General features: G+C 44.6%; 1 protein-coding gene across 1 annotated transcript in view; it reads right to left on the bottom strand.

The window, feature by feature from the left end:
* Window positions 1-14,351, bottom strand: part of Znf592 (zinc finger protein 592) — a 67,516-nt gene that overhangs the window by 25,426 nt on the left and 27,739 nt on the right. Inside the window, exon 3 of the mRNA XM_045145010.1 lies at window positions 2,143-4,387. Within this exon, the coding sequence (XP_045000945.1) occupies window positions 2,143-4,368 (2,226 nt within the window). The 5' untranslated portion in view covers window positions 4,369-4,387. The remainder of the gene's footprint in view (window positions 1-2,142; window positions 4,388-14,351) is intronic.

Raw genomic sequence — 14,351 nt, 5'->3', positions numbered from 1 at the left:
GAGCTACTGCCTCCTGCTGACATTCCCTGAGCAGCACAACATGCAGGAACACACAAAGCTCATCAGCTGCCAATAGCAACACTATTCTATTTTCCACCCAGGTTTCTGCAGCCTTGGCAGAGGAAGGAAGAGTGAGGAAACAGGCTTGACTGTGTCACGAGAAAAAATTTCATTTGAGGCCTCTTTAAAGAAAAGAAAAAAAAAAAAAAAAACACAGAGGACTTGGGCTGGAGGAATGGCTTAGTGGTTAAGGCATTTGCCTGCAAAGTAAAGAACCCTGGTTGGATTCCCCAGAACCCACATTAGCCAGATGCACAAGGGGCATTTGCAGTGGCCGGAGGCCCTAGCGTGCCCATTCTCTCTCTCCTTCTTTCTCTGTCAAATAAATAAATAAAAATAAAATATTAAAAACAAAACAAAACAGAGGACTGGGGAGATGGTTCAGCAGTTAAAGCGCTTGCCTGCAAAGTCCAATGACCCAAGTTTGATTCCCCAGTACCCATGTATAGCCAGATGCACAAAGTGTCACATGCATCTGGAGTTTGTTTACAGTGCCTAGAGGCCTTGGCATACCCATATTCATTCTCATATTCCCTCCCCCATCTCTGTTCCTGAAAATCAATAAAAATATTTAAAAACAAAGATAGGGTCTCACTTCCTAGTCCAGGCTGGCTTTGAACTCAAGATCTTCCTGACCAGGCATGGTGGCACATGCCTTTGATCCCAGCACTTTGGAGGCAGAGGTAGGAGGATCACCATGAGTTCAAGGCCACCCTGAGACTACATAGTGAATTTCAGGCCAGCCTGGGCTAGAGCAAGACCCTACCTCAAAACAACAACAACAACAACAAAAAAAAAACACAATAAAAACTTCCTGCCTCCATCTCCAAAGTATTGAGATATGTGTGTGTGTACTACCACACCCAGTTAGAGACTTTCTTCTTGGTGAAAGCTACTAATGTAGATGGTTACCAACACAAAGGGCTCTAAAAGGTATTCTCAGCACTAAGTACTAAGTGCCTTAAAAAAAAAAAAAAAAACAACAGATCTCAACAACCATAACCAAGAATAAGAATAGGGAGGATAAGCCCTGCTTTTGTGGAGTGATGACAACATGGATGAAAGAGGGATGCCCCAAGCCTCTGTCATGGGACCCACATGCCCATCTACTATCCTTCCTTCCATTGTAGCCCCTCCTCTGGCCCTATTCCCAAAGGACTCTGCAAAACAGCTCTTTCCACTGTAAGCAAACAAGATATTAAGACACAGATCTGGGCTGGACAAGATGGCTTAGCGGTTAAGACATTTGCCTGCAAAGCTAAAGGACCCCAGTTCGATTCCCCAGGACCCACATAAGCCAGATGTACAAGGAGGCACATGGGTCTGGAGTTTGTTTGCAGTAGCTGGAGGTTCTGGCATGCCCATTCTCTCTCTCTCATGTAAATAAATAAATAAAGTATATTGAAAAACAAAAAAGAGCCGGGCGTGGTGGCACACGCCTTTAATCCCAGCATTTGGGAGGCAGAGGTGGGAGGATCATCGAGAGATCGAGGCCACCCTGAGACTACATAGTGAATTCCAGGTCAGCCTGGACCACAGTGAGACCCTACCTTGAAAAAAAAAAAAAAAAAGGCACAGGTCTTAGACTGAGGCACAAAGCAGTGATTCTTAAGTTCTTTGGGCACATGTCAAAATCATCTGCCAGTAGCCAGAAGGAGACCATCCAGCAGAGCCCAAACATAGGCCCAACCATGGACCCTACAAAGAGTTAAATGGAACATGGAACATGTCCATAAAGACTTGTGAAATCTTTGTTCTTTTGAGACAGAGTCTCACTAGCAGGCTAGCCTCAAATTCACAATCCTTCTGTTTTAGCCTCCCAAATATTAGGATTACAAAATATACCACCACTCCTGCTAAACTTGCTACATTTTCATGCACATTTATAGGTAGGACAATTTTGCCAAACAAGCATCAAACACTATATATTCAGATAGGACACTAACCATCAAGCAAGTCCTCTTCTACAACTCATAAGATTCCATCACTGTGCCCACTTCAATGGGTTTTTCTCTGTACACCCCATCATGGAACCTGTCTGAGCCAGAGGCCTGACACCCATTACAGTGAGGGTCTGCTTACCAGCCCCTCGGTTTCCTCCGTTGTCCTCTGGAAATGTGCAGCTAGGACCATGTAATCCCGCATCTGCTTGTGACATTCAGGGCATTTGGTTCCGTACCTAATGAGCCTCACAGGGTCTGGGTAAAGCGGCAAGGCTGGAAGTGGAGGGCTGGCACTGTCCACAGAGGGGCCAGGTTTGGGGGAGGAGGAAGGGACTGGGATTGCTGGTGCTGTGGAGGTCACAGGAGCTGACACAAACATCTGATCTGCAGAGATGGGCTTCACAAGCAGCTGAGAACACTGCATGACGAGCCCCTTGCTCTTGTGGTCACGGGCATGCCGGAGCAGGCTGCACTTGTTGAAGAAAAGTAGAGTCTTGGAGCACAGTGTGCACAGCACCTCAATATGGACACTCCTGCGACCATAGTGCTGGCTCAGGCTCTTCTCTAAGGCAAACGCGTCTCCACACTCCAAGCAGCAGTACCCACTGGCCGGCACGTGGATCCTACTGTCTGCAGGTGGGCTGAGATTTGGCGCATAGAGGGGCACAGGGTTGGAGCTGTGGAGGACCTTGTTGAAGACCTCCACAATTAGTGGGGCGGCCTTTTTCACCTGGTGTACCAGGGGCACTGACATTTGTGTGAGCTGAGTCTGGCTCCGTCTCTGGGCTGAGGACTTGGCTGTTACAGATGCAGCAACACTGTGGGGGACCAGATTCAGGTTGGCCAAGTGCACAGCTTTGGGCAAGAGATTGGCAGGAGCCTGGGCTGATGCCTGTGGTGCTGTGCTCTGTTGTTTCTTGCTCATCTGTGAGGCCAGGGCAGCTCCCTTTGGGACCCGGGGCCCAGAGCTGCGGCAGGTAGATGAAGAGTCACTGGCCTTTGTCATGGTCTCATCCCCTTTTCTGTCGCCTTGGGGGCTCCCTGAATTTGTGCCTGCCTCAGGAAAGTGCTCATCAGGCAGGGCTGTGCCCTCATCCCCTGGCACCTCGCTTGGAGTCTCAGCAATGGTACTCCCAACAGGTGACCCAACAGGGGACTTACTTGGATCATCAGGATCTGGCAGGATCCTTGTAACGGTCCGTTTGATTTCCCCTGATGATGTTTTGATGGTTTTGATTCTGACTTTGGGAATTGCTGGTGGGGAGCTGGCAGCCACAGAAGGGGAGCCTTTACTGCTGCTGTCACTGCAGATGCTCCGAGGGCTGTCCGATGGCTTGATACTTTTTCTAGTGGCCTCCAGAGGGCTACGGGGACTCTTTGGTGACTTGGGCATTTTAGGGCTGCCTTTAGAACCCTCTTTAATGGGCCCTGAGGAATCCTTTGTATAGCCAGGCTGATCCTCCTTGGTAACACTGGCCACTCTTTTAGCCTGCAGGGCCACCAAGGCTGCAACACAAGAGGACAACTTGGAATGAGCTGGCTTAAGACGCTGCCTAGGGGGAACAGACGAGCAAGTGTTAAGGTCTGGGACAAGCTTCTTGTGCTCTCCAATACTGTTGCTAGGGTGACTGTTGAACTCCAAAGTTTCCCCAAAGAATCGACTGGAATCCAGATCTTTGTGAGGCTCCACTACCTTTTGCCCACCTTGGTCGTGGTCCTTCTGGCTCTCCAAAGGCAGAGGTTCTGGTTTGGGTTCTTTCTTACAAAAGTGATCAAACATGTGTAGCTCTGGGACTGGGAATTTAGCCAAAGCCTCCAGTACTGGGCCCCCCACAGTTCCGCACTCAGGAGGGGGTGGGAAATAACTGTCAGGATGTTTGGGCTTTATCCCAAACCCATTATCTTTGATGGGATCCTCAGACTCTGGACTGGAGATTGGACTGAACTGGTTGAAGGTGGGTAATGGCTCTGATTTGGGAGGCTCCAGCTTGCCAGAAAAACTCCTGACACTGTCTCCATTCATGAAAGTAGAATCAAACTTCCCACAGTGGTGGGGGTCTGGAGGCACATCTGAGCCTCGGAATCCATTGTGTAAGAGACTAGGAGCAATATGATCTTTCTCTGCTTCAAATGACTCCTGGCGGCTAGTGTTCTTGACAATGACACTCACAGCTGGCACATCTGGGACTGATCCTGAATGAGACAAGGACACACTCTCATCCATACACATGCCTGACGACTTAAGCGGACTCTCATTCTCCTCACTGGGAGTCTGGATGGCCTCCTTGGCATCAAGGCTGGTGGGATCTGGGATGTCAAAAGCAGCCAGAAGGTCATCAAAATCTGGGGTTTTCATATCCCCCATGGCTGGATGCGGGCAAAGGCTGTAATAGAAACAGATAAAAGAATCAACGACCACCAAGGCAACTCTGTACTTGGTTCTGTGTCATCTGCATTGAATACCCATCATACTACTGCATACATGCAGCTAGTATGCATAACCCCATGTTCTATGACAGGAAATCACACATCTGGGTTTCTTTCTAAGAGGTTTCTAAACTGCTGAAGGATTGGGAAGGATGAAAGAAGAGAAACTTATTATAATGCTGTTCTGGCAGGTCTTAAACCTTTATAACTAAAAATTTCTGGCTGGGTACATGGCCAAAAGAAAGGGGTGTGTCCTCTGATCCTACTGTCCCAATCTCTCACTCCATAACCATATGCACTAGTAAAGAGCCAATCATTCAGCTTTTAAATTTTTTTGTTTATTTTTTGAGACAAAGTCTCACTCTAGCCCAGGCAAGCCTCAAACTCATGAGAACCCTCCTGTCTTCAAATTGCTGAGATTACAGGTATTTTACCATGATGCCCAGCTTCATCTTTTTTTTTTTTTTTTTTTTTTTTTTTTTGGTTTTTCGAGGTAGGGTCTCACTCTAGCACAGGCCATCCTGGAATTCACTATGTAATCTCAGGGTGGCCTCGAACTCATGGCGATCCTCCTACCTCTGCCTCCCACGTGCTGGGATTAAAGGCGTGTACCACCACACCTGGCTTTATTATTATTTTTAAAGATTGTTCAACACTTTAGGAAACTTCTGATTAGCCAGGCGTGGTGGCTCACACCTATAGTCCCAGCACTGCAGAGATTGAGGTAGGAGGATCACTATAAATTTGAGGCCAGTCTGGGGATAAAGAATGAGTTCCAGGTCACCCTGGGATAAACTGACACCCTGACTCAAAAACAAAAGAGGGAAACCCGGAATTGTGGTGCATGCCTTTAATCCCAGCACTCGGGAGGCAGAGGTAGGAGGATCGCCGTGAGCTCGAGGCCATCCTGAGGCTACATAGTGAATTCCAGGTCGGCCTGAGCTAGAGTAATACCCTACCCCAAAAAAAACAAAAAGAGAAAGAAAGAAGAGAGACAGAAAGAAAAAAGAAAAAGAGAGGAAAAAAAAAAGAAGGAAGGAAGGACAGACGGACGAACAAATTTTCTGCTGGTCGTGGTAACACATGCCTTTAATCCCAGCATTTGGGATGCAGAGGTCGGAGGATCACCTTGAGTTCGAGGTCAGCCTGAGACCACATAGTGAATTTCAGGTCAGCCTGGACCAGAGTGAGACCCTACCTCAAAAAACCGAAAAAGAAAAAAAAACCCACAAATTTTCTGATTCATGCATCAGACTTGACTTTCTATCGCCTAAGGTATTTTTTATCTATTTAGCAAACATTTGTAAGCAAGCACCTTTAACCACTGAAGCCATCCCCAGCTAGCAAACATATTTTAAAAATATTTTGGGTTTTTTTTGTTTTGTTTTTGGTTTTTTCAAGGTAGTGTCTCACTCTAGCCCAGGCTAACCTGGAATTCACTATGTAATCTCAGGATGGCTTCAAACTCACAGCGATCCACTTACCTCTCCCTCCCAAGTGCTGGGATTAAAGGTGTGTGCCACCATGCCTGGCTGAAAAATATTTTTATTTAACTTTTTATTGTTTAGTTATTTGAGAAAGAGAGAGAAGGACAGATAGAGAATGGGTATACCAGGGTCTTCAGCCACTACAAATGAACTCCAGATACATGTACCAACTTGCGTATTTGGCTTACATGGGTACTGAATCAAACCTGGGTCCTTTGGCTTTGCAGGCAAGCACCTTAACTGCTAAGCCATCCCTTTAGCCTTTTTTTTTTTTTTTTTTTCATTTGAAAAAGGAGACAGGGGGCAGGGGAGGTGCAGGGGAAGTAATGTGTCTTGGCACATGAGAACCTCTGGCCACTGCAAACAAACTTCAGATACATGAGCCACTTTGTGCATCTGACTTTACATGGGTACTGAAAAAATGAACCTGGGCTGTTAAGCTTTGCAGGCAAGTGCCTTAAGTACTGAGCCATCTGTCCAGCCCAAACACATTTAACTCCTTGGAATTTGTTGTTGTTACTCTGAAATTGCTATTGGTCTGTGGATAGGCTATTAACAATGATTCTCAAGGCATCACACAGTTATCAAATTGGCTAGGCAAAATGCTGTTAATATACAAAAAACAGAATTGTAATTTTGTTTGTTTTTGTTTTTTCAAGGTAGGGTTTCACTATAGCTCAGGCTGACCTGGAATTCACTATGCAGTCTCAGGGTAGCCTCGAACTCTCGGCAATCCTTCTACCTCTGCCTCCTGAGTGCTGGGATTAAAGGTGTGCGCCATCTCGCCTGGCTCAGAATTGCAATTCTATTCTAACATAATGTACCTGTTTCTCATTATCTGGGGAAACAGAGCTAAAGAACAACTACGACAAAGCAAACTAAGACCCTAGAAAGAGGCTATCAGTATTAGAAAATTACCATAATTACAACTAGTTGACACATGAAACTTCATAGCTCAAGTGTGATAGAATGGAAGAATTTCTCTACCTTCCCAAGTCAGCCCTTACATCCCAAATCTGCTTCAGCACCCCAAAACCTTCCATGATTATATGCTTTATACCATGTTTATGCTGAAAATGTGTAGCCTGGGCTGGTCTTATCTCATAGAAGTACTTCCTCAGCCTCCTGAGTGCTAGGATTATAGGCATGAACTACCACACCTCACATTTTAAAATATGCAAATCAAAGTTATTTTGAACTGCCTATTTTTTTTTTAAAAAAAGGAGCATCCCAGGGGATAATGGTGGGGGGGGAGACAAAAGAAGAAGAATTCAAAATGAGATGCCAGGATGCCAAGGGAGAGAAGAGTCAGAAGGAAGGGGAAAAGGAGAAAGAAACAGAGGGAAAGGGAAGAGATGGAAAATGAGGAGAGGGGGTTGGTTAGTAGAAGTTAAGACCACAGGAAGACTGTGTAGGTGGGTGTCAGGTAGAGCAACTTTGGTACCTGGAATGGAAGCTAGACAAGGGGAAGACAGAGAGAACAAGCACGCTTGAAAGCAAACTGCTGCTCCCAAGACCTGAAGGAGCTCCAGCTTGGACTGGCAGAACAATGATCAGAGAGAGAGTGCTTCCATGGGTAGTATTGAAAGGAAATCAGTGACCACCAACTGGATCAAAGGAAATGGGGATGGGCCATATTTCTGGACTCAGACCAAAGCCCCAAACTAGGAGTGGTAGAGCTGAAATAATAAGAAATTGAGAACCATAGGAACTGGCTCCCCACCCCACCCCTCAGCATGCTATCACTAATTACTTGTGAGAAGACCACAAGCAGGCCTTGATTTAACATGGAAAATTAAACTAACCTTATGAATCTCCAAGTCTCTTGAACAAATGAGACTACAACATGCAGGAGAAATTCATGTAGAACTAAAAAACTTCTATACCCCTAAGGAGGACCAGATCCTTCCACACACATATTACAGCTCTCCTGAATACATAATCTAGACCCACTTATAGGACAAATGACCCAAAGTCACAGATGTTCTGAATTAGTGGGCAATGCTGCATTCCATGAGACACCTGGTGCTCAAACCATTTGCAAAAAAACAGGCCAGAGATTCTCAGCAAGATAGAAAACAGCTGTCCCAATAGGCCCAGGCAAAAAAAAAAAAAAAAGAAAAAGAAAAAGAAAAAGAAAAAGAAAAGAAAAGAAAAAGAAAGAAAGATTCAATTGTCTTGTCCTGTCTCTACCTCTCCAGATGCTCACTTTATCATAACAATTGCTATAAAACATACATTGGATCAGAGACATCACTGCTCAAAATCCCCATTATCCTTAGCTAAAGCTCCAAAAGCTCAGCCTTGTACAAGGACCAGTCAAATCTGTTCTCTGCCCACCTTCAGTCATTCCTCAGGGTACCTCTCATTCTAACCATGCTAAGGGCTCCCTCCCCTCTTCTCTCCTCCTCCTCTTCTTTTCCTTCTTTTCCCACTACCACTCTCTCCCCCACCTTCTCCAGAGTCACATGTAGCCTAGGCTGGCCTGGAATTCATTATGTTACTGGGGTTGGCCTTGAACTTCTGGTCCTCCTGTGTCTACCTCCTAAATGCTAGGATTACAGGCATGTGCCATCACGCCCAGTTATATGTGGATAGAACTCAGAGCTTTATGCATGCTAGAAAACACTCTACCAACTAGAACTGAACTACGTCCATAGACTCTTTATCTCACCTGTGTCAGGGTCCAAGCTGCTTCTCCTCTCTAGAGTAGAAATACATGGTAATCCAGCCCATCCAGCACCAAACCCTAATCTGCCTGATAACCTCCCCAGCTTCAGCTCCAGAACCTTCCTTTGGAATGCCTTCTGTGAGTCCTTCATGCTGCCTTGTTTCTTCAATTCAATTTCTTCAATAGATGGAATTTTGAATTTTCTCTTCAAAGCTTGAGTCAGGCTCTTCACTGCAATTATCCAAGACCTAATGCACCAGGCTCCCAGTGTCAGGACAGCAATGATCTCCTACCAATCCTAGAAACATTCCTCAATACCTCTCTGAAGCCCTGGGGAATGCACCTGTCCTTGTCTGTATTGTCCAAGATATCTTTCTACCATTCCCATTGCCATGCCTTTTCCACTCCAACCAAAGATACAACTTTCCTCAAATAAAAGTCTATGCAGGCATGACAAGAGTCATGTAAGAGCTGAGGGGACCTCAGAAATTATGGGTCCAATGGCTTTCAAATGCTGCTACAGACTACTGCTTTTTAAAAATGACCATATGCTGGATGTCTCTATAGTTCTGTTCAGATGACTGCAGAACCTGGAAAAACTGTTGTTGCTACTGACGCAGAGCATATTGCCATATATGTATATATGTATGTATGTATGTATTGAATTTTAGGAAACTTTAGCTGTGCTGTCAACTTTATAAAAAAAATCCCAGTCTAGCATGTTGAATTGGCATTGTACAAAAAATTAATAGCTAAATTGGTCTAGAAATGTTAAACTTAAAAGCACTGTAGTAAACATGTACATCTTAGGTACCTGGGTTTGATTACAAGAACTAGTAAGTATTCTGTAAATTAAAAAAAAAAAAAAAAAACTGGGCTGAAGAGATGGCTTAGCGGTTAAGGCGCTCATCTACAAAGCCAAAGGACCCAGGTTCAACTCCCCAGAACCCACATAAGCCAGATGCACAAGGAGACACATGTATCTGGAGTTCACTTGCAGTGGTGGAGGCCCTGGTGTAGCCATTCTCTCTCTTTGCCTCTCTCTCTCTCTCATCCCTACTTCAGCAAATGATATAATCCATGTAGGTGCTGAGGCCAAAACTTATCCTTCCTTCATACCCTTCATCCAATCCATCAAATACCATCAACTATACCTTCAAAATATATCCAGATTCAACCATTACTCACCACCAGCAATACATCATCACCTGTCCTGAACTCCCATCAAGGCCTGCTAACCAGTTTATATTTCACCCTGGTCTATACCAAACATACTTAACACAGCAGCAGAAAGCTCCTTTGATAATGTATGTAAGATCATGGCTCTGTTCTCCTCAAAAACTTTCAACCGCATTGTCTCATCCTGAGTAGGACCCAGTCTTTCCTGCAGCCTGCACAACCCTAGACTTCACTGTTGTGCTACCCAGGTGTCTCTCATATGCAGTCTGTCACAGCACCCATAGGATTCCTTACTATTCCTCAAGCATTATGGAAATGATCCTGCCTCAGAATCTGTGCATTCACTACTTTCTCTGATTGAAAGGTTCTTGCCTGCTAGACACAGTGGCATATGCCTATAATCTCAGCACTCAGGAGGCTGAGTTCAAGGACAGCCTGGGCTACATAGAGAAAGACAGAATGAGATGAAGACAAGTCAAGAAAGGCCCTTGCCTCTATCTTTATGGACTTATTTCTTCATGGTTTTTTTTGGTTTTGTTTTTGGTTTTTGGTTTTTCGAGGTAGAGTTTCACTCTAGCTCAGGCTGTCCTGGAATTAACTATGTAGTCTCAGGGTGGCCTCAAATTCACGGTGATTCTCCTACCTCTGCCTCCCAAGTACTGGGATTAAAGGCATATGCCACCACGCCCGGCTTCTTCATGCCTTTTTAATTCCTAATCCTGTGTCTCTTTGTCAGGTCCTCTCCATGACCACCCCTGTATCCCCATCTCCAATCTCTACCCCTTTACTCTGCTTTTTCTTCACAGCACTTATAATTCCCATTTCCCTAGTCAGTTTATAAACTCCACAATGTTTACTAGAAATTAACCCACCATTAGAATTGCACAAACTTACCAGGCGTGGTGTCACACACCTTTAATTCCAGCACTTGGGAGACAGAGGTAAGAGGATCACCATGAGCCACCCTGAGACTACATAATGAATTCCAGGTCAGCCTGGGCTAGAGTGAGACCCTATCTCAAAACCCAAAACCAAAACAAACAGCAACAACAACAACAAAAGAATTGCAGGGTGCGGTGGTGCATACTATTAATCCCAGCACTCAGGAGGCAGAGGTAGGAGGATTACTGTGAGTTCAAGGCCACCCTGAGACTACCTAGTGAATTCCAAGTCAGCCTGGACTTGAGTAAAACCCTACCTTGAAAAACCAAAAAAAAAAAAAAAGGTGTGTGGGGGGGATTACATAAACACATCTGTCCCGAGCTGAGATATGCAACAATAGTCAGATTGGCAAATAAGGTTTATTTTGTCTTTTTTATTTTATTTTACTTTTTTGTTTCAAGGCAGGGTGTCACTATAGCCCAGGTTGACCAAAAACTCACTCGGTAGCCCCACACTGGCCTCAAACTCACAGTAATCCTCCTACCTCGACTTCTTGGGTGCTGGGACTAAAGGAGTGTGTCACAAGGCTTGGCTACAAGGAAGTTTGTTATCAGTTAAACATTTGTTAAATATGCAGCATGCTTGTGTATAGCTTTCACATTTTATGCTTGGAGGGACTGTACTAGAGGATTGAACCCACAGCATCATGCATACTTAACACACATTGCCACACACCTGTCAGTCTCTTTCATAAATGGAGACCTTTCTGGAGCTGGAGAGATGGCTTAGTGGTTAAGCGCTTGCCTGTGAAGCCTAAGGACCCCATTTCGAGGCTTGATTCCCCAGGACCCACATAAGCCTGAGGATCCAGGTTTGATTCTCCAGGTCCCATGTAAGCCAGGTGCACAAGGTAGCATATGCATCTGGAGTTCATTTGCAGTGGCTGGAGGCCCTGGCATGCCCATTCTCTCCCCCTCCCCCCCTCTTTCTCTCTCTCTGCCTTTTCTTTTTCTTTCTGTCTGATCACTCTCAAATAAATAAACAAAAAATAAAAGAAATAAAGACCTTTCTGGTGTGATGGGGCCTTTGTCAATGGAAATGGACCTACCTAAGTAGCCTGTGTCTATGAATCCTAGGCTCTTGCAAGAGCTGTTGAACTCCAAATTTATTATTTTTTTAAAGGTATTTTTATTTTTTTTATTTATTAGACACAGAAAGAGAGAGAATGGGTGTGCCAGAGCCTCTAGCTACTGCAAATGAACTCCAGATGTATGTGCCACCTTGTGTACCTGGCTTACATGGGACCTGGAGAATCAAACCTGGATCCTCAGGCTTTGCAGGCAAGTGCCTTAACCACTAAGCCATTTCTCCAGCCCCAAATCTAAGATTTTAAATTACTTATTAGACAGAGGGAAAAAGAATGGGCATACCAGAGCCTCTAGCTATTGCAAACAAACTCCAGAAACATGTGCCGCCTTGTGCATCTGGCTTATGTAGGCTTTGGGGAGTCAAACCTGGATCCTTAGGCTTTGCAGGCAAGTACCCTAACCACCAAGCCATCTCTCAAGCCCTAACTCTAAATATTTTATCTGTGAAAAAACACCTACTGGTCAAGGTCACCATAACAGAGACATCTGTCTTGAGTGGTGGAATCAATGTGATGCCAGTCGAGTGGAAGGCTAGCTCTGAGAACCACAGGGAAGAAGAGGACACAGGATATGGTCCGGAGTCTTAAGGGGATACAATTCTATGAATAGACTAAGCCCCACTGAAACTGTACAGCATGTAAGTTTTACTTCAATGTAGCTGTTACATTAAAACAAAGTGGGATAGAACTAGAGGGAGCAGGAATTATAAAGGAGTATAAAGCTGACAAGAAAAGCAGAAATGGGCTAGACAGCAAAGTCTACAGAGCTGGAAACTTAGATAAACATGTTATTTTGTCATCTGCTTTACCTTTATTTGCAAACAGATGTCAGCACTACCTGGGCACTCCACTTTGTGAGAAAGAACTCAGACACTTGAGGAAAAAAGGGAGATAGGACTCCCCTTGTTCATATACCATACTGAGGAATCCCTCATGCTGAATCTTGTAAAAGCACCACCTCTTAGTAGTGGGAACCCCAAAATTTAATCAAGAAGTCAGTAACTTCAGACCTACTAGAACCCAAACCTCGGTTCCCAAGAGGAGAAAGCAGCCATTTTTTAGGACCAATCCATCCTTCCCCATCCCAGGTACCATGTGGTCCTGAGGTTCAACCTCAATAAGCAAGAGAGAGTTGCAAAGATTCAAAATGTGAAACATTTGCAAGGATACAAAGAGCATGCTGCTAGTTTTGGTCTATCTTTGTGGTTGCCTTAAATCACCATAGGAATTACCATGGGATATATTTTATAATCATGGAAAATGTTAATAAAAAATTTTAAAAAATCACCATAGGAGTTTGGAGCTCATGGAGATCTTCTCTCCTATGTGTTCTACTCAGTCATTCCCCTTCTCTCTCCTTTTTTCACCAGTGCCCAGACACATACACAATTGATCCTCATCTTATAACGGGGCTTTGCTTCAAGAAACCCATTCATTATAGGTCAAAAATATAAATCAAGGGCTGGAGAGATGGCTTAGCAGTTAAGCGCTTGCCTGTGAAGCCTAAGGACCCTGGTTTGAGGCTCAATTCCCCAGGACCCACGTTAGCCAGATGCACAAGGGGGCTCATGCATCTGGAAATCGTCTGCAGTGGTTGGAAGCCCTGGCGCACCCATCCTCTCTCTCTCTCTGCCTCTTTCTCTGTCTGTCACTCTCAAATAAATCAATAAAAATAAACCAAAAAAAGATTAAATATATATATAAATCAAAATCAAGCAGGGCATATGCTTGTTATCCCAGCATTCTGGAGGTGGGGGCATGTAGACCAGGAGCTGGAGGTCGCCTGGGCTCCATGAAACTGTGTTTCAAACAAAAAACAAGCATGCAACAGGCCTAGCTTACTGCTACGGTTTGAAATCTCCCCTCCACAACTCATGTCAAAATTTAATGGCCACAGTGTCATTAAGGAGTGGAGCTTGGCAGAGCTTTTGAGAGGTGATGATTAGGCCCATGAGGGTTCTGCCCTCATGAACAGATCATGGAAGGCAGAAGTGAGTCTTAATAAAAAGCACATCAGCCAGATTTTCTGCCTTATATACATACCCAGTAACCCTTGACACAGCAGAAAGGCCCTCACCAGGTGGCCTTTCAATCTTGAACTTCCCAGCCTCTAGATTCTAGAACCATGAGCCAAATAAATTTCTGCTGTTTGTGAATCACTCAGTCAATGGCATCCTGTTATAGCAACAGAAAACAGACTAAGATACTCACTGAGTATCATAGGCTGGCCACAAATGCCCTGCACAGTATGGGCAGGCCATCCTTGTGAAAGGACTGAATGGAAGCTGTGGCTCACTGCCCAGCAATGAACTACATATAAACAGCTAGAAAAAGACCAAAATTCAGAATTAGAAGTATGTCTCTACTTAATACACATCACTTTCTCATTATGTAAAATAAAACCAAAAAGTTGGTTTTCTTTCTTTCTTTTTTTCTCTTTTTTTGAGGATGACCTTGAACCTGTGTTTATCTTGCTTCAGCCTTCTGAGTGCTGGAATCATAAGCATAAGCCACCATGCCTGGCAAGCCAGAAAGGTGAGAACACTCTGTACTTT

Source organism: Jaculus jaculus, chromosome 3 (assembly GCF_020740685.1).
Source record: "Jaculus jaculus isolate mJacJac1 chromosome 3, mJacJac1.mat.Y.cur, whole genome shotgun sequence".
Lineage (NCBI taxonomy): Eukaryota > Metazoa > Chordata > Mammalia > Rodentia > Dipodidae > Jaculus > Jaculus jaculus.
The sequence above is the reverse complement of the archived record's forward strand: the minus strand, read 5'-3'. Positions and strand labels throughout refer to the sequence as shown.